Source organism: Delphinapterus leucas, chromosome 8 (genome assembly GCF_059928025.1).
Source record: "Delphinapterus leucas isolate spDelLeu-1000000601 "Yukka" chromosome 8, BTC_Dleu_Yukka2, whole genome shotgun sequence".
NCBI classification, from domain to species: domain Eukaryota; kingdom Metazoa; phylum Chordata; class Mammalia; order Artiodactyla; family Monodontidae; genus Delphinapterus; species Delphinapterus leucas.
In genome coordinates this window covers 38249691-38267106 of record NC_143136.1, presented here as the reverse complement: position 1 = coordinate 38267106, position 17416 = coordinate 38249691, and the positions used below count along the sequence as shown (strand labels likewise).

The 17416-nt window shown below is 40.4% G+C and overlaps 1 protein-coding gene across 7 annotated transcripts in view; it reads right to left on the bottom strand.

Annotated features, from left to right (window-relative positions):
* ANKRD44 (ankyrin repeat domain 44) overlaps positions 1-17416 on the bottom strand; it is a 327191-nt gene that overhangs the window by 165501 nt on the left and 144274 nt on the right. For all 7 annotated transcript variants that reach the window (XM_089916548.1, XM_089916546.1, XM_089916545.1 and 4 more), the window contains one exon: positions 1421-1499. In XM_089916548.1, coding sequence (XP_089772674.1) covers positions 1421-1499 — 79 coding nt within the window. The remainder of the gene's footprint in view (positions 1-1420; positions 1500-17416) is intronic.

The following is a 17416-nucleotide window of genomic DNA, read 5'->3' as shown; positions in this document are numbered from 1 at the left end:
ACCCTCACCAATTCTGCCTATAATTTTCCGTGGGCCAAATTTCTACTGTTGGGGCGACCAGCCAGGTGTGCGCTGGCTGTTAGCCATAGACTGTGCCAGCCTCAAACAGTACATTTTCTGTTTGGAACACAGCCCTGAAACATCTTTAGAATTATCAGAATGAAGGCCTGTTCTCAAGAGCACCAGAAGTACTACGTGGAATCTAACTTAAGTTCCACGAGATTGTCAAGAGCACAGGGCACAAACATTGTAAGGCACAAAATATTTGTTTCCTGGGAAAACCCACCTCAAGGACACGAACACAACAAAAATGAGGGCAATGTGAGTCTTCTTTGTGTATCACAGCACAATGCTTGCTTCTTTTTCATAATGTTCTCCACATCTGCTCGAATACCATGTCAGTTCCTACCTTTGCATAGATGACTTTAGAATTCTACAGTTTCCCTACTGCATACAAAGGTAAAACCTTACTATAGGCCTTTTGCATAGTCTGTGGGAAGAGGCATTGCCTCCAGATTTGAATCTCCCCAAACCAAAAGAAGGAGGAAGAAAGCCAGCTGGCCTGCATACAATCCACACTGAGACACGTGCACGTGCTCAGATTCATTCTGGGGATTTGTCTAGCAAATACTCAAGGGAGAAAGCACATACTGGTTTTGGAAACCTGTTTGGTTAGATGTACCAAGCATACAGATTTCCAAAAATGAAAACACTGACATTTAAAAAATCTGATGAAATATTTAAAATACATCGAAAAATAAAGAGAATAATATCACAAAGACCAGTACACACACAAATCTGATTTAACATGTGTTGGCCATATTTACTCCAATTTTTAAAAAATAAAAAATTTTACAGAGTTATAGTCTCTTTCATACCCTCCTCTGAAGACATCTCTCACTCAGTTGTTCTCCTCAGAGGTAACCACTATCCAGAAATGGATATGTTTCCTCTCCTTCCATATTTTTATTATTTGATTATATCATTACAGTAATGTATCCATAAGCAAAACATAGTATTGTTTTGTAATGCAATTTAAATATATGTAAATACACATACACATTTACATGTGTTCACGTAGACCTTAAGAAAACAGCTTTCTTGTTTGTTCTTTGTTTTTTTACAATGAAAAAAAATTAAAAGATATCCAAATGTACTGAATTCATTTACAATACTGGGCCTGGTTAGACAGTCAGGAATCAGACTTCCAAAGCAATATAAAAGTTTCACTGGAGAAGTCATTTTTCAATAAGAAGAAGGTCTTGCATTGTCCCTTGTCTACTGATAAACTCCATGATCAAATAAACTTCCACGAGCACAGTAAAGAAATTTTGTTTGGGTTCATTGTAGTAGTCAATCCAGTAAATTGGTCATTTAAATTTTTATCTGCAATTGACTTTTAAGTACAGCTGATATTTACCTGACAGAATCAGGAGTTCAATGATATCTGCATCTCCCAGAAACGCAGCCACGTGAAGCGGGGTTCGCTTCTCAGAATCCTGAAACAATGGCAAAGATAAACAAGTCAGTGGCAGCCGGAGGTATCTTTTGTAGTTATAGTACGACATGTCACTCACTCTGAGATTAATGCTTGTGACAGAGAGTGAAGGCCAAACACCTACTCAGGTGAGTTCTGGTTACACATTTCTCTCAGCATCTCCCACAGTCACGTGTACGAAAGATCCTGATTTCTGTGTCTGTGTGTCGTATTTGCCTCCCTGCTCCTTTTATTGAAGCCCAGTTCAGGTCAAGGATGGACCACCATGCACTGGATGATGAAATTCAACTTATTTTTAAACCTTCAGTATGGTTAAAAAAAAAAAAAATTCAAATCTTTCTACCTACCTTAACAGCATAGTTCAAAGCTTTCAATGATTTATTTTCTTTCTAAGAGAACCTAGTGGAATTGTTCACAAGGACATTTTCCGTCAACTGTTGCCTAGACCACCGCCCATTCAGGTAGTACTTATTGAATGCCTACTAGGTGCCAGAAGCCAGATTCTGGGGACAGGGAGGGTGACCACGACAGGCCCAGTCCCTGGCTTCATGAAACTCACAATCATGTGGGGAGGCCGACAATAGTCATGTAAGCCAATGGCACATGAGATCCTTTCAGATGGTGATAAAGGCCATAACAAAATAAAAACAGGATAATGAGATCAAGTGACTGGGGAGATGGGAAAAAGAGTCCTTAGAGTGGTTGAGTAAGGCCTTTCAGAGGATGTTGACCTTGAAGCTGAGAGGTGAGGTAGATATTACTGTTTCAAAGATGAGAAACTATGGCTCAAATAAATTAAGAAATGTCCTCAAGACCCCATAGGTATATAGCAGAGTCAAGATTAGACCTTCGCCTGTCAGATTCCAGCCTCGGTCCTCGGCAAGGCATTTAACATATTGTGCTGAGAGGCAGCATGCTAACAGGCAGGGGAAGAAATACTGCTTTCCCATTTGTAAACTGGAGATGATAGTATCTCCCTAGAGAACTGATAAGAACATTCAAGATAATGTAAGTAAATAAGTCCTAGGCAGGCATGAGGCTTGGCGCATGCCCAGCAAGTGCTCCGTAGCAGCCATTATTGTCACAGCATAGATAGTTGTGCGATAGTGTAACCCAACAGGACCCTATGGGGCCTTCCTGGGACAGGACCCACGTCCCTGTCCTCTACCTGCCTCTTGTTTGTAGAAAAACGTTAGCCTCCTAGGCCTTCCCCGAGTTCCAAAGAATAAATTTAATCAAAGAAGTGAGAAAGAAAGAAACAAAGAAAAGTAAGAGAAAATAATAATAGTTTAGCCATTAAACAAAGTCTAGGACCTTTAGTTCCTCCTCAAGTGCTATAGAAAATATCCTGAGCCACATCCTTGAGTTGTTTTACAGATACTGAAACCCCCACCAAGAGGAAGAAGTTAACTGCATGCTGACCACAAGCACGTAGACCCCAGATAAGTTGGAACCAGAAGGTTGATGATGTTGATTCCCAATTACCTCACCACCAACCAATCAGAAGAATGTCCACAAGCTGGTCACACATCCCAAAACCGTCTCCCTCACCCTGACTTTAAAAACCTTTCCCCGAAAGCCATTGAGGAGTGCAGGCATTTTGAGCATTAGCCACCCCTTGCTAAGGCAAGTACCCCTTGCTTGGTCTTGTGATAAACGCTGCACCTTCCTTCACTACAGCCCAGTATCAGTAGATGGTCTTTACTGCACGTAGGCGAGCAGACCCAAGTTTGGTTTGGTTACATCTTCCCTCTAAGACTGAGAACTCTCATAGAGTAAAGAACAGGTCTTACTCCCCTCTCTCCCCACAGTAGCAGCACAGTAGGTGCTCAGCATAAACTGACCAAACTGAACTAGTCTATGTGTGTGGTCTCTTCCACAAACTTCCATCAACTGTCCCATAACAACAGTAACCAAAGCCTATATGCTATCTTAAAGGTTTCTCCTGAAACTAGCATGCATTTTAGTTTCGAGATTTGTGGATTCACTACTGATTTGAATCCTCATTCCTATCATCACTTGATTAGACAACATACCTAACAGTCTTTGTAGCCTAAGGATTCTGTTATTCTGTTTGCAGACAGTTCAGGCCCTCTGCTCTCAGTCTCTCTCAGACCATAGCTTGTAGGCATTTCATGACTCACTAATATCTAAAACAGATGGCAGGCAGGGAACATGACAAGAACTGATCTTCAGACCCGTCTATTTGTTAGGAGGTCTGGTAAATAGGTTTTATGAATGGATTAACTAACTTTTCAGTGGATCAAAAGAGGGGGGTTGAGTTAGCTGGGAATTTATGTTGTCTATGTATGCTGCAGGCAATCACTACAGATAAGAGGAAATAGGGCAGTCATGTTAACTATTCCATATTAAATAATGGTATGCCTTGGAAAATTCAGTAAGATATACAACCATGGTTAACCCCCTTATTGCTATATCATCCTTTCTGTGAAAATAAAGTTTCAATATTTAAAAACATGTTTGCATCTTTGAGAATCAAGTGTATTAATTTGTGCAATGAACTATACAAATAACTGAGACCAGACTTCCACAAATGTCTTCTATTTCTATTTCTTCTACTGATATTTCTACAAGCACTTTCCTTTTTAGCTTCATATTCCCTTTGAATCCTCATTATATCAACTGAAAAGTATCTCTTGGGTCTTAGGATAAAAGTTATATAATTATATGCTCTTTTGTGAATTGAACTGGTTCCAGAGTTTTGTTCAAAAATTAAACCTCACCTAAGTGATTTAAACAAGGACTAACCCAACGCAAATTATAACTTTAATTTGACCTGAAGCAAAGTCAATGCTCTGTTTGAGAACTTGGCCTCAAATAAAAGCCAAGAAAACACCAATATCCAAATCTGGTTGGTCCATCATTATACAACTGGCTTTGCTCATTCTGCGGCCCCTTTTATGACACGACTTGTTCAAACTGAAGTTTTTATATTATAAAATGGGTGTGTTACATGAGATCATATTGTAAAAACTCCTTGATTGTAAATCCCAGTGTTCCTGTTAATATGCATTTAAAGGTTTCCTGTAGCTTCCTGAACATCTATGCCAATTGACACTCTCCTTCAGTGACAAGCCATAGACAGGTAACTGCAGAGAAGATCTGTATTCAGGAAGTAGTTGTTTGGTTCGCTGAAGCAGCAGAATCATATAAATCATTTCATGTGCTATTAAGACCTTATCCAAAATAACAATGCATTACTACTACTGACCAACGCCTGCTCTCTAGCAAGGAACCCGAGTGATGTACAGGATCATGAGTCGAGGGGTGAATAACAGAGTCACATTCATCACCATACCCAATAAGGTGAAACCAGCCAGGTTTCACCAACTGCAGTTCATCCTCTGCCTAAGTATAGGGCCACTCTACTTGCCATAAGCTAGACAAATGGAGTAGGAGATGCAATGGTAGAAGAAGGAGGGGGAAGGCTCTGGGGAAAACAGAATACTAGTAATAATACTAGTAAAAATAGGTCCTAGGCCAATGATACCCCTATGGCATCTAAAAGAAGAAACAAAACCTATCTGGTGCAGATGTAGAGAATGGACTTGAGGACACGGGGAGGGGGAAGGGTAAGCTGGGACGAAGTGAGAGAGTGGCATGGACATATATACACTACCAAATGTAAAATAGATCGCTAGTGGGAAGCAGCCACATAGCACAGGGAGATCAGCTCGGTGCTTTGTGACCACCTAGAGGGGTGGGATAGGGAGGGTGGGAGGGAGACACAAGAGGGAGGGGATATGGGGATACATGTATATGTATAGCTGATTCACTTTGTTATAAAGCGGGACAGTTGTAAAGCAATTATACTCCAATAAAGATGTTAAAAAAAAAAAAACCTATCTGGTACTTATGCAGGGCTTTTAATTTTTTTTCAAAATGTCTTTTCATGTCTTCTATTACTTAAATCTCATAATATCCCTATCAGAGGAGACACACCTTTCAGAACTGTGTTGTTAAGTCTTGTTACCACTATTTAAAAGATAGGGAATCTGACCCCTAGATTATATGACTTGCCCAACACAGCAAACTGATGTCAAAGAATTAGGTGTGTTGGCTACCAACCTAAAACTGTTTTCTTTATAAAAATGGAAGCAAGAACATCATCTTAGAAGTTGCCTTGAGAGTCTAAAAAACTTTCCATTAATTATAATCCCTAAGAGATTCTGGGGAAAATGTGATACACATATAGTAAACATTCATTTAAATGAGCTTACAGTAAGTTGAAGTAATAGTCTGGGGCCAGAAATGAAGAGTAAAGTGAGAACCAAAGCTGGAAGCACATGAGCTTATTACCCTGCAGGGAGAAGTCATACCCCAGGAGCCTGGGACTGAACACTTGCTCAGGGATGGGAGGTGAGGTAGAGAACTGGAACTGGAAGACCCATGAAGTGGTCTTGAAGAAAGATCCTTGAAGTACAATGGTGGGCTCGAGAAAAAGCCAGACACTCCATGGGCAGATGGCAAAGCGATGCCTTGGCCTAGATTCTTGGTGGAAGAACAAAAGTGTCCCCGCTGAGCACCCACGTCCACAGAGTCTGCCCTCGTGTGGTCTGGGGTTTTGAATTCACAATACCATTGTAGTCTAGAAACTTTCAAGCTAAAAAATCGGCATAAAAATTGGTTCTAAGCCAAGGATACCCCTAGGGTGCCAAGAAGAAGAAACAAAATCTATCTGGACAGACGTGCCCTCAATCCAAGCAATCCAGGATTCCCACATATTAAACCTCCGCTGAAGATGAGCTCACCAGCCTAAACCACAGACCCACGTAGAAACAATTAATTTCCCATAAGCCAGGGTTAGCAGGCATAACAACCAGCAAGAGCCTGAGATAGTATTATAGAAGAAGCAGACAGAGATATGAGTAATGTCTAAAATCATTTAAACATGAAGGACAAAGCCCAAGGGGGAAAACAAGACCTTCTCTTTTTTTAACTGAACAAAATTTGGGGGAAGAGGTATGAAGGAAGAGTTACAGGAAGCAGTACAAATGATGCTAGAAACCATGTAAGGCTTTGGTCTAAGAGAGATGAAAACAAAAGTTAAAAAAAGAAAATTGGAGAAGGATAAAATAAGTACCGTGACTTTGGGATATGTTTTACAACCATTTATTCAGCCATATTTTCTAGGCACAGACATTTATTGAGAAGGTATTATCTCCCAGACATTGTGGTAGATGTTAGGAATGGAAAATTTAAAACATCCAGTCCTCACCCTAAAGACACAGTCCAGTTACCAGTTTCCAAATTTAGGACATCAGAACAGAAACAAAAGCAGGGACATGGTAATTAGTGATATTCGTGATGTTAAAACATTTGTGAAAATAAACTGAGACAAATGTTGTAGTAAATATTGCCCCAAAACCTGTCCAATTCTGACCAAGCCTGGGCAGGAAGTCTAAACCGACAAGAAAAAAAGTCTCTCCTGAACTGGGAAGTAAACAAATTTTGCCCAGGACTCTCGAGAGGCCCCACTGGCTCCAGCTTAAATGGGAACTTTGGAAGCCCTGGATCAGACTTCCAGGTCAGTCACAGAGCCCAGCCTGTATCTTACAGGCTGCCTTAGGGGTAGTTTCTGGATCGAAATTAGAATCTAGGACCAGGCTAGGACCAGAGTAGCCTTCGGGCAGAGTGGCCGAGCTACATGTTCTGCACCATTTGCATTCACTTCTGTTACCCAAGTGGATTCTCTGTGATGGCCAATAGCTCATGAATGGTTGTGTAGGTCTTTACAACACTCAGGAATACAAGAGGAGAAAACAATTCAAAAGCAAGCACAGATTAGAAATAACTCATCAATGTAGTTTTTAAATAGACTGTCAAGAACCACAAAAAGAGAGATCTTTTTCCATTCCCCAGGAGCTCCCATTCCAAATAGCCCTTGGCAAACAGATTCGGACCCATGGAAAAAAATCAGGTTTCTTCCGAAGGAAGGAAGGTAAACCCTCCCTTTCTATGCATAGCCAAAGACACACAGCCAGCTGGCGTCTGAGCTAAATTTGCAGTATGTCACAGAAAGATCAGGCAGAGGAAGTTTCTGTCGTCTGTTTACCAAAGAAGCAGATGAAAGAAAATAGGGAACTAGAAGTATGTCCATGTAAAGTGAGCTTGACATGGGCAGAGAGTCCGTTCTGGCAGCTGAAAATACTGTGTAGGCAGGCCGACTGAGAGGGCACCCCAAGCCTCTCTTTTGAAGATTAAGAACTGTTTATTACATGCTTTGGAAATTCTCAGCTAGAAGTGCATGATCTAATCTTCATTGTAAGTATCTGTCATACACTAAAACAAACATCCCTCCCTACAAAGAAATAGCTTATATACCAAGACGGGCAGGTGGAGCAATATCAGAAAACAAACTCTGCAAGCCTCTCCTGTCGTGAAATACAAAAGTTAAGTTCCAATCGTCAACTCAAACTCCCACCAATACCAAAGAAGCGAAGAAATAACTAACAACTTAGGCCCAACCAGCGTATGTGATATTGAACGGAGATCACTAGAAGCAAGCAGATATCTAAAGAACTCTGGACACAAAATATGTACCTTGGAGATACTTCAAATCATATGAGGAAAAGAGCCAAAGACACATTAAAGATTTAAATCAAACAGAACGGGAAAGATGTTTAGTCTGAAGGTGGGGAATTAAAAGAAATTTGTGAAGAAGAAAGCAAAGGAGGGAAACAAAAATCATGTTTCTTTTTAACATCTCACAAATACAGAGGAGTACAGAAAATACCAGATGTATATGCTCCCACCAGCAAAATCAAAAATGTCAAACATGTTAACATTTTTTACATCTGCTTCAGAACTCTGTTTTTAAAAAATAGCTTTAGGGGTAAAATGTCATGAGTATTGTGACTTGCAAATGGTCCTGATAATATATAACTTGTGTGTGTGTGTGTGTGTGTGTGTGTGTGTGTGAGAGAGAGAGAGAGACAGAGACAGAGAGAAAGACAGAGACAGAGAAAGAGACAGAAACAGAGAGAGACACAGAAACAGAGATATGTTAGGTTAGGCAGTTTTCAGTTCTTCACTACCACAAATGATGTTGCAATGTACATTCTGTACGTGTGTCTCTGGGAATATGTATGAGAATTTCCCTAGAGCAGATACCAAGAAATGAAAGGGCTGGATCTTAGGGAATATTCACATTCAACTTTATTAGGTATTGCCAAATAGCTTTCAAAAAATGGTTCACCAATTTATACTCCCACCAGTCAAATATTAATTAGTTCCTCTCCCTGATATCCTTGCCAATATTTGCTGTTATCAACCTTATTACTCTTTGCCAATATGATATACCTAACATGGTATTTCATTGTGGCTTTGATTTATATTTCACTAAATACAGGTCAGGTTAAGATTCTTTTCATATGTTTACTAAAAGTTCTGGCTTCTTCAACTGCAAACTGCCTGTACATATCCTTTATCCATTTCCAAATTCAGTTATTAGTCTTTTTCTTATGATGTGCAGAGGGATTTTTAAAATATTGCTTAATTCAACTTTCAATGAAAACTCGTTATGCCTTCACCTAGACACAGCAGAGATGGGTCAATGTCTACCCCAAGTCACCATAAGAGAAAAATTCAGATTTACAATCGTCATTCTTCCTCCATGCATAAGTGATCCCATGGAGCTGGATTTTCCTTGGCTGGAATTTTCTATGCCTCAAAAGTGATGGTTAATATCTGCCCCTATACACCCGCACCATTGAACAACCTCATTCAACTATCACTCCGTTGGTATTTCAACCCATCCATCTGAATGTAACACAGATGTATGGGAAACACTAGTACATTTTGCTATATCAAAAATGTTCAGGGCTTCCCTGGTGGTGCAGTGGTTGAGAGTCTGCCTGCCAATGCAGGGGACACGGGTTCGTGCCCCGGTCCAGGAAGATCCCACATGCCGTGGAGTGGCTGGGCCCGTGCCCGTGAGCCATGGCCGCTGAGCCTGTGCATCCGGAGCCTGTGCTCCGCAACGGGAGAGGCCACAGCAGTGAGAGGCCCGCGTACCGCAAAAAAAAAAAAAAAAAGTTCAAATTCAAACCTCAAAACTATACCTAATTATAGAAACTAAACAATAATCACTCAAAAGACTTTAAAATGAGATTTTAAAGTCTTATTAAAAGACTGTAAATAAAATACAGGAACTCCCTTGCGGGAATTGGCCCAGTGGTTATAACTTGGTGCTGTCATTGCCAGGTCCCAGGTTTGATCCCTGGTTGGGGAACTAAGATCCTGCAAGCTGTGTGGCCAAAAGAAAAAAGATGAAATAAGAGAAATGAGAATGCCAAAGACATTTTGATTATATGTGCCTTAGGTAACTAAATACTATATATTTTATTGCATTAATTTTTAACTAAATTAATGTATATTAAGCAAAAATTATATCAGAGATTTTTATATTTTCTAAGTTGTTCCTTAAAACAATACTGTGAGGTAAATATTATCATCCCTATTTTACAGTGGAGGAGCCTGAAACTTTGAGATGATAAGTAACTTGACCAGAGTCACACAGCTAATTAGTGGCAGAACCAGGATTCAGAACCAGATCTGATTCCATTGCTCATGCTCTTGCTGACTCTCTGAAGAGTTATAAGTAAACAAAGTGAAAGTTATTGTTTGTTATAATTGGTACTCTTGCCCTAATACTCCAGACCTAAGAACAAAATTCTCATAAGTAAAAAGTACTAGTAGGCAAGAAGAATAAAGCTGGAGAATGAATACTACCTGATTTTGAGACTTATCATAAAGCTCCAGTAATCAAGACAATTTGGAATTGGTGCAAAGGCACATATATGGACAACACATGATCTTCGAAGAAGGTGCAAGGGCAACTCACTGGTAAAAAGACAGCCTTTTCAACAAATGGCACTGAAACAATTAGATATCCATAAGCAAAAACAAACAAAAAACCTCCAACCCAAACCCTGCACACTAGACAAAAATTAAATCAAGGTGGAACGTAGAACTAAATGTAAAACTTAAAATTCTAAAGGAAACATCGGAGAAATCCCTTGTGACCTTAGGTTAGACAAAGATTTCTTATATATAACACCAAAGCGTGACCCATAAAAGTACAAATTGATAAATTCAATTGCATCAAAAATAATAATTTCTGCTCTTTGAAACACATTGTTGAAAGAATGAGAAGACAAGCCACAGAGTCAAAGAAAATATTTTAAAGTATATATCAGATAAAGGACTTCTATCTAAAATATACCCCAAAAAAATCTTAAAACTCACTAATATGAAAACAATCCAATCAAAAAGTAGGCAAAAGATGTGAACAGATATTTCACCAAAGAAGGTACACAGATAGCAAATAAGCACATGAAGTAATGCTCAATGACATTGATCATTCAACCTATATGATCCAGATATTCTACTCTTAGGTATTTACCCAAGAGAAAAGAAAGCATACGTCCACACAAAGGCCTGTACATGAATGCCTGTAACAGCTTTATTTTTTTTAATTTATTTTATTGAAGTATAGTTGATTTACAATGTTGTATTAGTTTCTGCTGTACAGCAAAGTGATTCACTTATGTATATATTATATATATTCTTTTTCATATTCTTTTCCATTATAGTTTAGTACAGGATATTGAATATAGTTCCCTGTGCTATACAGTAGGACCTTGTTCTTTATCCATTCTGTATACAACAGTTTGCATCTGCTAATCCTAAACTCCCAATCCACCCCTCCCTCAGCCCCCTCCCCCGCCTTGGTAGCCACAAGTCATAACAGCTTTGTTTTAATAGTCAAAAATTGGAAACAATCCAAATTTGTATCAACAGATGAATGGATAAACAAACTGTGGTATTTTCATACAATGGAACACTACTCAGCAGTTAAAAGGAATGAACTATTGCTACATGTTACAACATGGATGAATTAAAGTAATTTTGTTGCATGAAAGGAGCCAGGCAAGAAAGAGTATGTACTGTATGAATCCATTTACATAAAAATGCCGGGAAATGCAGACTAATGTACAGTGACAGAAAGCAGATCAGGGTTTGCCTGAGGAGGCTGGAAGGGAGATTGGAAAGGGTGGGAGGAAGGGGTTGCCAAGGGGCACAAGGAAGCTTCTGGGGGTGATGGATGTATTCATTATCTTGATTGTGGTGATGGTTTCATGAGCGTAAACATGTCAAAACTGCAAATTTTTGTTTGCTGTATGTCAATTATATCTCAATAAAGCTGCTTTTAAAATACACAAGCAGGCAAATGAAACATATTCTTTTTTGCATAACATAAAGAGGTCTATATTTAAGAGTTAAAAAAATACACCTACGCAACAATTCAGTTACGAGGAAGAAAAGAAATGGCAAAGTCATGAAAGGAAATGAGGCAATTCATGTTATGTCCTGCTCATGTACAGACATAAAAGTGAAGTTCTGGCAAAAGAAGGGGGTGTTGGATTAAAGTCTATATGCTTTAGAAACAGGCAAAAGCAAGATTTCTCTGCAAAACCTCTTAGGACGTTTACATTTCCTCAATGAAACCTTTGACAAATGTGGATTGGGTAAGGATGTAGAAAAATAAATCTAGAAAACTAAGTACAAGCATGAAAGTGAATGGTTTATGCCTAACCTGTGGGTCCACTGCAACATGTCACCAGCAGATTACCAGAGCACCCTTGGGATCTTACCACAGCGCTCAGAAATTCCCAAATGACAGAAGTCCTTTTAGGGCAGACTCTGCCTGGGGAAACTGATGGGGCATCAACTATTTATTCTGTTGCCCTCATTTCGTTTGGCCAGAAACATTTCTTGAGAGTCAGTGGAAACAGAACATAGAAAAGGGTTCTAGTCCTCTAGTCCTACAGATTGGAAAACTGGCCAACATGCTTGGGTTTTGTTGCCAGTGAAACAGTAATACACATCCACCCACTGCAAAGGCAATCATCCAGAGCTTCTGATGAAACCAAGGCAGATCTTCCCAGCACTACCTCCCCCTGCATCCTAAAAGCTAATAAAGTTCACAGATGCTCTGTGCAGCATCCCAAGTATAAGAAGAAGCAGTGTCTTTAAACTTAACGCATTGGGTAAATAGTTTCTCATGGAGAAACCGTAACTCTTGAATACATGGTGGGAAGGTTTTACTGCTAAGGATATTTAAGGGAGCCCACAGTTTGGAACTGACCTTGGTTCCAATGAGCTAACCAACAACATGAGAAGTCTAGTTTCTGTTAGGGCCCCACCCCAGGCTTCCTGTCTCTTTTAATTAGATCATTAACCAATTTCTTCAACAAAGGTGGCTAATAGGAGAGGCAGATAACTCAGAAAATCAGTTCATTACTTGGAAAATTATCTCCTATTGATAAAAGGATGGAGAAAAGGCAGTTGCTAGGTTTTCACATCTTTAAGGGGATAGCAATGGTGAAAGTTTGTCATCAGGTATATGACCACACAGTGTCAGAATCAAAATCTCAGGAGAGGAAGCCTAGAATTATAAAATATCTAAAGTGGAAGGGTATTATAGACATCCAGAGAATTTAACTGATTGGCCCAAAGTCACATAGCTGCTAATGGCAGTGGTGGAACCTTTCATTCATACAAATGACAAAATATCTACTGGAGCCTACTATGTGCTGGGCACGATGCTCAGTCCTGGGATGCAGTAGCATTCAAGAGAGGGTCCCTGCCTTCACAGAACCTCAAAGAATCTCACTTTCTTGGCTCCAGGCTATTTACAACAATGGGCTATTTACTACAGTGGACTAATTTTAGATTAATCACACCCATCAGCAAAGAGCAGACACACACTTACAGCAGTGTTAGAAAATGGCAAACAGAGAAAGAAAGAGTGTGGCATGAAAGGAGACAATGCTCAAAGGAAGCTACTCTGGACACAACAATAACTCTTAGTTACTGGGTCTGTTTCTTGCTATCTCTCTTTTTTATTTGGCAGTGTGGGAGGGGAATTAACAGCGAAAGCTTATAAAAACAGTTTCTGTGGTCCACAAAATCATCTTAACAAAAAAGATAAAAAGCATCTTAACTAAAATAATTAGTATCTCTTTACAAGTTATTTTTTTTCAGCCTCCAGGTGAATATTATAGAAACTGAGTTAATGTACAATACCGATTATAAAAATCACCAATGCAGTTATCAGGACCTAAGATATCAGATTGGCTCAATAAACCAAGATGTTAACAATGATAACCTCTGGGTGAAGAATATTATGGGTGTTCTTCACTTTCTTCTTTCTTTGCCTGTATTTCAAGATTTATATTAACACAGTTTAGAAACAGAAAAACCAAAATTCCTTTTGTAAATAAGAAAGACTTTCCTATTTAAAAAACAAAACAGAAACAAAACAAACAAAAAAAACAGGCCTGCTCTAACAAGAGCTAGTTGTAAGTAATTAAATATAAATAGCAAAGCACTGGACGTTATCTCCTGTCCAAAACCTTTGTTATCTTGTAGTAAGGTTTTAAATGATTGATATGCAAATGTGTTTCTTTGCAAATGACAAAATATTATGTTTATGAATAAACCTGGAAAAACTGTAATTTGTATAATGCTCCACAGAGTTGCCAAAGCATCATCCTACACAATGCATCACAGGAAGTCAGGGAGACTGATCAAGTAGGTATTGTTATCCCCATTTAACAGGACAGCAATCAAGGCCAACCTAGAGAGTTGAATGACTTGCCAAGTGTCACACACCAACTTTTGGTGACTCTGGGTGTCTTGATTCCACATTCTCTGCGTTCTCTCACAATACTACACAGGGCTGTACTAGCTGGTATGAATTCCTCGCCAAGGAAGAACCTGCTTCCACCCTTCTCATGGCACTTTGGACCTTTGGTCCTACTCTGACCTTTCCTGTCAAGTGACCTGCAGGATAGGGATGGACACATGCATGCACGCGCACACACACACACACTTTCATTAGAGGCATCCTCCTGTGGCCTAAAGAACATACACTCTGGAGTCAGAATGACCTGACTTTGAATCCCTCCTCTGCCACTTAGGAGCTGTGTGACTTTGGCCAAATAAATCAGCCTCTCTGAGACCTATTTTCCTTTTCTGTAAAATGAAAACAGGATCACCTCCCTTGCAGTCACAAATCAGATGTCCAATAAATATCAGCCATCTTATTATTATTACTGTCATCTTTGTGGCTTATCCTAATTTTTTTAGCTCCCCTTGGTGATTAGACTAAATAAGGAGATTCAGAACAGTTTCTGGGGAAACAGTTTTTTACTGTTAAGAAATGGTATTTGTTTACCAGAAGAAGGGCTGGCAATGCCTGCTCAAAGTTGGCCCACAGCAGTGCTTTGCCTGCTTCCTCTCCGGCCTAAAGCAGCCAACTCGGTGGGCTAGGCCATTGTTACCTGTCCCACCTCAACCAAAGTAACCAAAGCTTCTCCCAGACTCCAGAGTCGGGCCTCGCATAATTCGTCCTTCATCTCGTGGGACCCACAGTGGAGTCTTTTCCTCTCATGGAACCACCTAAAACACCTACCCCCCCAGCAGCTCTAAACCCTTGCTGAGAATGTATCTCTGCTGCCACGAAGGCCTCCTTTCTCATCCAGTGTCGGTAGCTCAGCAGAGTCAGCAACCTAGACAGATGGGAGCTGCCCTTGGGGGTTGGATGCTGTGCCCTTTCTCTCCTCCCCCAAAGCTGAAAAGCTTCGAACTAGGCATCGCCAAGCTAGAAAGCTCACTAAACCTTTCTGACACTTGACAGGAGAGTTTTGCTATCCAAGACACCTACGCTATTAATCAACATCTCCCTTATTAACTTATTAGAAAGAAGTAAAGCCACCACAGAATCATTAAAGGTACTCAGGAAAATAAACAGGGGGCCACTTTCTACAACAAAAGGCAAAGGAGCACTCATCTACGCCCTTCCTAAATTGAGCTAATAGTACAGAAAGCCAAACACACTGCAATGATTCAATACAGAGCATTCTGCTTAGCGAGGGAAGGCTGCAAGATGACAGGCCTCCCAAGCCCTCTAATTAGAGACTGATGTGAGTGGTCCCAGAACGTGGAGATGGTTACATAACAGCACTTCTTGGAGACAAGGGAAACAGAAGATGCACCGCTCCACCTTCAGGACAATCTCAAAAAAACCCATACCACTTGAGAACAACCATCAGAGAAAAAGGTCACTGGGGACACAACTGGCCTTCTTAACGGTGGACTATAGGGGATATTTTCCCCCAACTTCAAATTGCTTAGTATTTCCAGACTAACTAATACTTTTTCACATGAGTTAAGAGCCCCTTAGGATCCTCACTTGAAAATCTGGCTTCTGAGAGTATACAGAAGGCAAGAATGGGATCTTCCCCCAGAAGATCTCAAATACCCTACTCAACACCACAGGACATGGGGACATGGCATTCCATGGATGGGTTAAACACTAATACATATTTGGTTGGTTTCCTTGCTTGCAAGTGTTACCTTTTCTCTACTGACCTTATGTATTCATGGAAGGGAATAATTTTTAATTTAAATGATCTTGCTTTGCATACCATATGTGTTTCTGAAAGCGGTCTACACGTTAAAATTGTGTAAAATTTATTATTTTTTCCATTGAATTATAAAATAATGACAAGATAACAAAAGAGGACATGAGGTTGGCTAGTATCAAAAAGACCACAAATAACAAGTGCTGGCAAGGATGTGGAAGTGTGAGGGCGTTGAGACAGTCAACACAAAACATTCCCCCTTGAGAAGAAGCAGGGACAGTTGACGTAACATAAGGCAACATTTATTTTAATATCACAAAACAGGGAGCCCCTGATTTGGGTTTTTGGAGTTGCCTGGGAGAGTCTTTTCACATGCAGCTCAACTGACCTTTCGTCTGAAACCTCTTCTGATTCTCTACCCCAGCCCCTCTATTCTACAATCTTCTTTCGTGGCACCATCACAGCTGATTGTCTGCCCTCCTTTTTTCCTGACTCCTACTAACCAGGCTGTGAGCTCAGGGCAGAGATAGTCTTACTCATTTCTGTATCAGCCTAGTACCACATCTGGCATACAGTAGGTGCTCAATATACATTTCTTGGAGGAATAAGAGAGAGTCATGTCTTGATTTATTTTAGACTCTATCAAAACCTAAACTCCAACAAGGAAAGGGTCTGGATGAGGGTAGCCTGCAGGTTTCTGTGGTGAGGCAGAGAACTGCTGTCTACAGGGGGATAGGGATGCCAAAGAGTCTGGATGGGTGTGTGGCACGGTTGTTTGTGGCTCTCATCCACCTCTAACACTGACTGAGGATAGCAACCCCCTCAGTCCATCACAGGTAGGGGCTGGCCTTGTTTCAAAGCTGTCTGACCATCCCAGGACCCCTCAGCCCTTCAGACTTCCTATCCATTCTGTTGCTCTCAAAAGAGGGCCTTGATTTGGTACCTCACTCACCCAGTGGATGAGAAGGCTTGCTAAGAAGGTGGTAACAAAAAGCTATGAGGCTCAGCTAGCGTCGTTTCTTATCAATAAAGCTCACCTGTGCCCCCTCCAGTGAGGGCTGCCTGCTGTGCAGTTCTGGTTTCTGTGAGACAATAAGACCTAGAGAGGGACATTCATGTCCACGGCCAGTCCACAAATACCAGTTCCTGGGAACCCAGTGGCTTGTAGAACTAGGGGACCAAAACTGAATTTTTTAAAAATGTGGAACATTTATTTCCTTGTCTCTGGCTAACCCAAACCTGTATATGAAATTATTAGAGGCTCCTATTAAAATGAAACTACTAGTGTGGATAGTTCCAGGCATAGGAAATCTAGTTGTTTGGGACAGGCATAGAAAGGAGAAGGCATGGGCTGGTCACCTTTTTAATTTATATATTTTTATTATTTATTTGGTTGCACCACGTCTTAGTTGCGGCAGGCGGGCTCCTTAGTTGCAGCTCGCCAGCTCCATAGTAGTGGCAC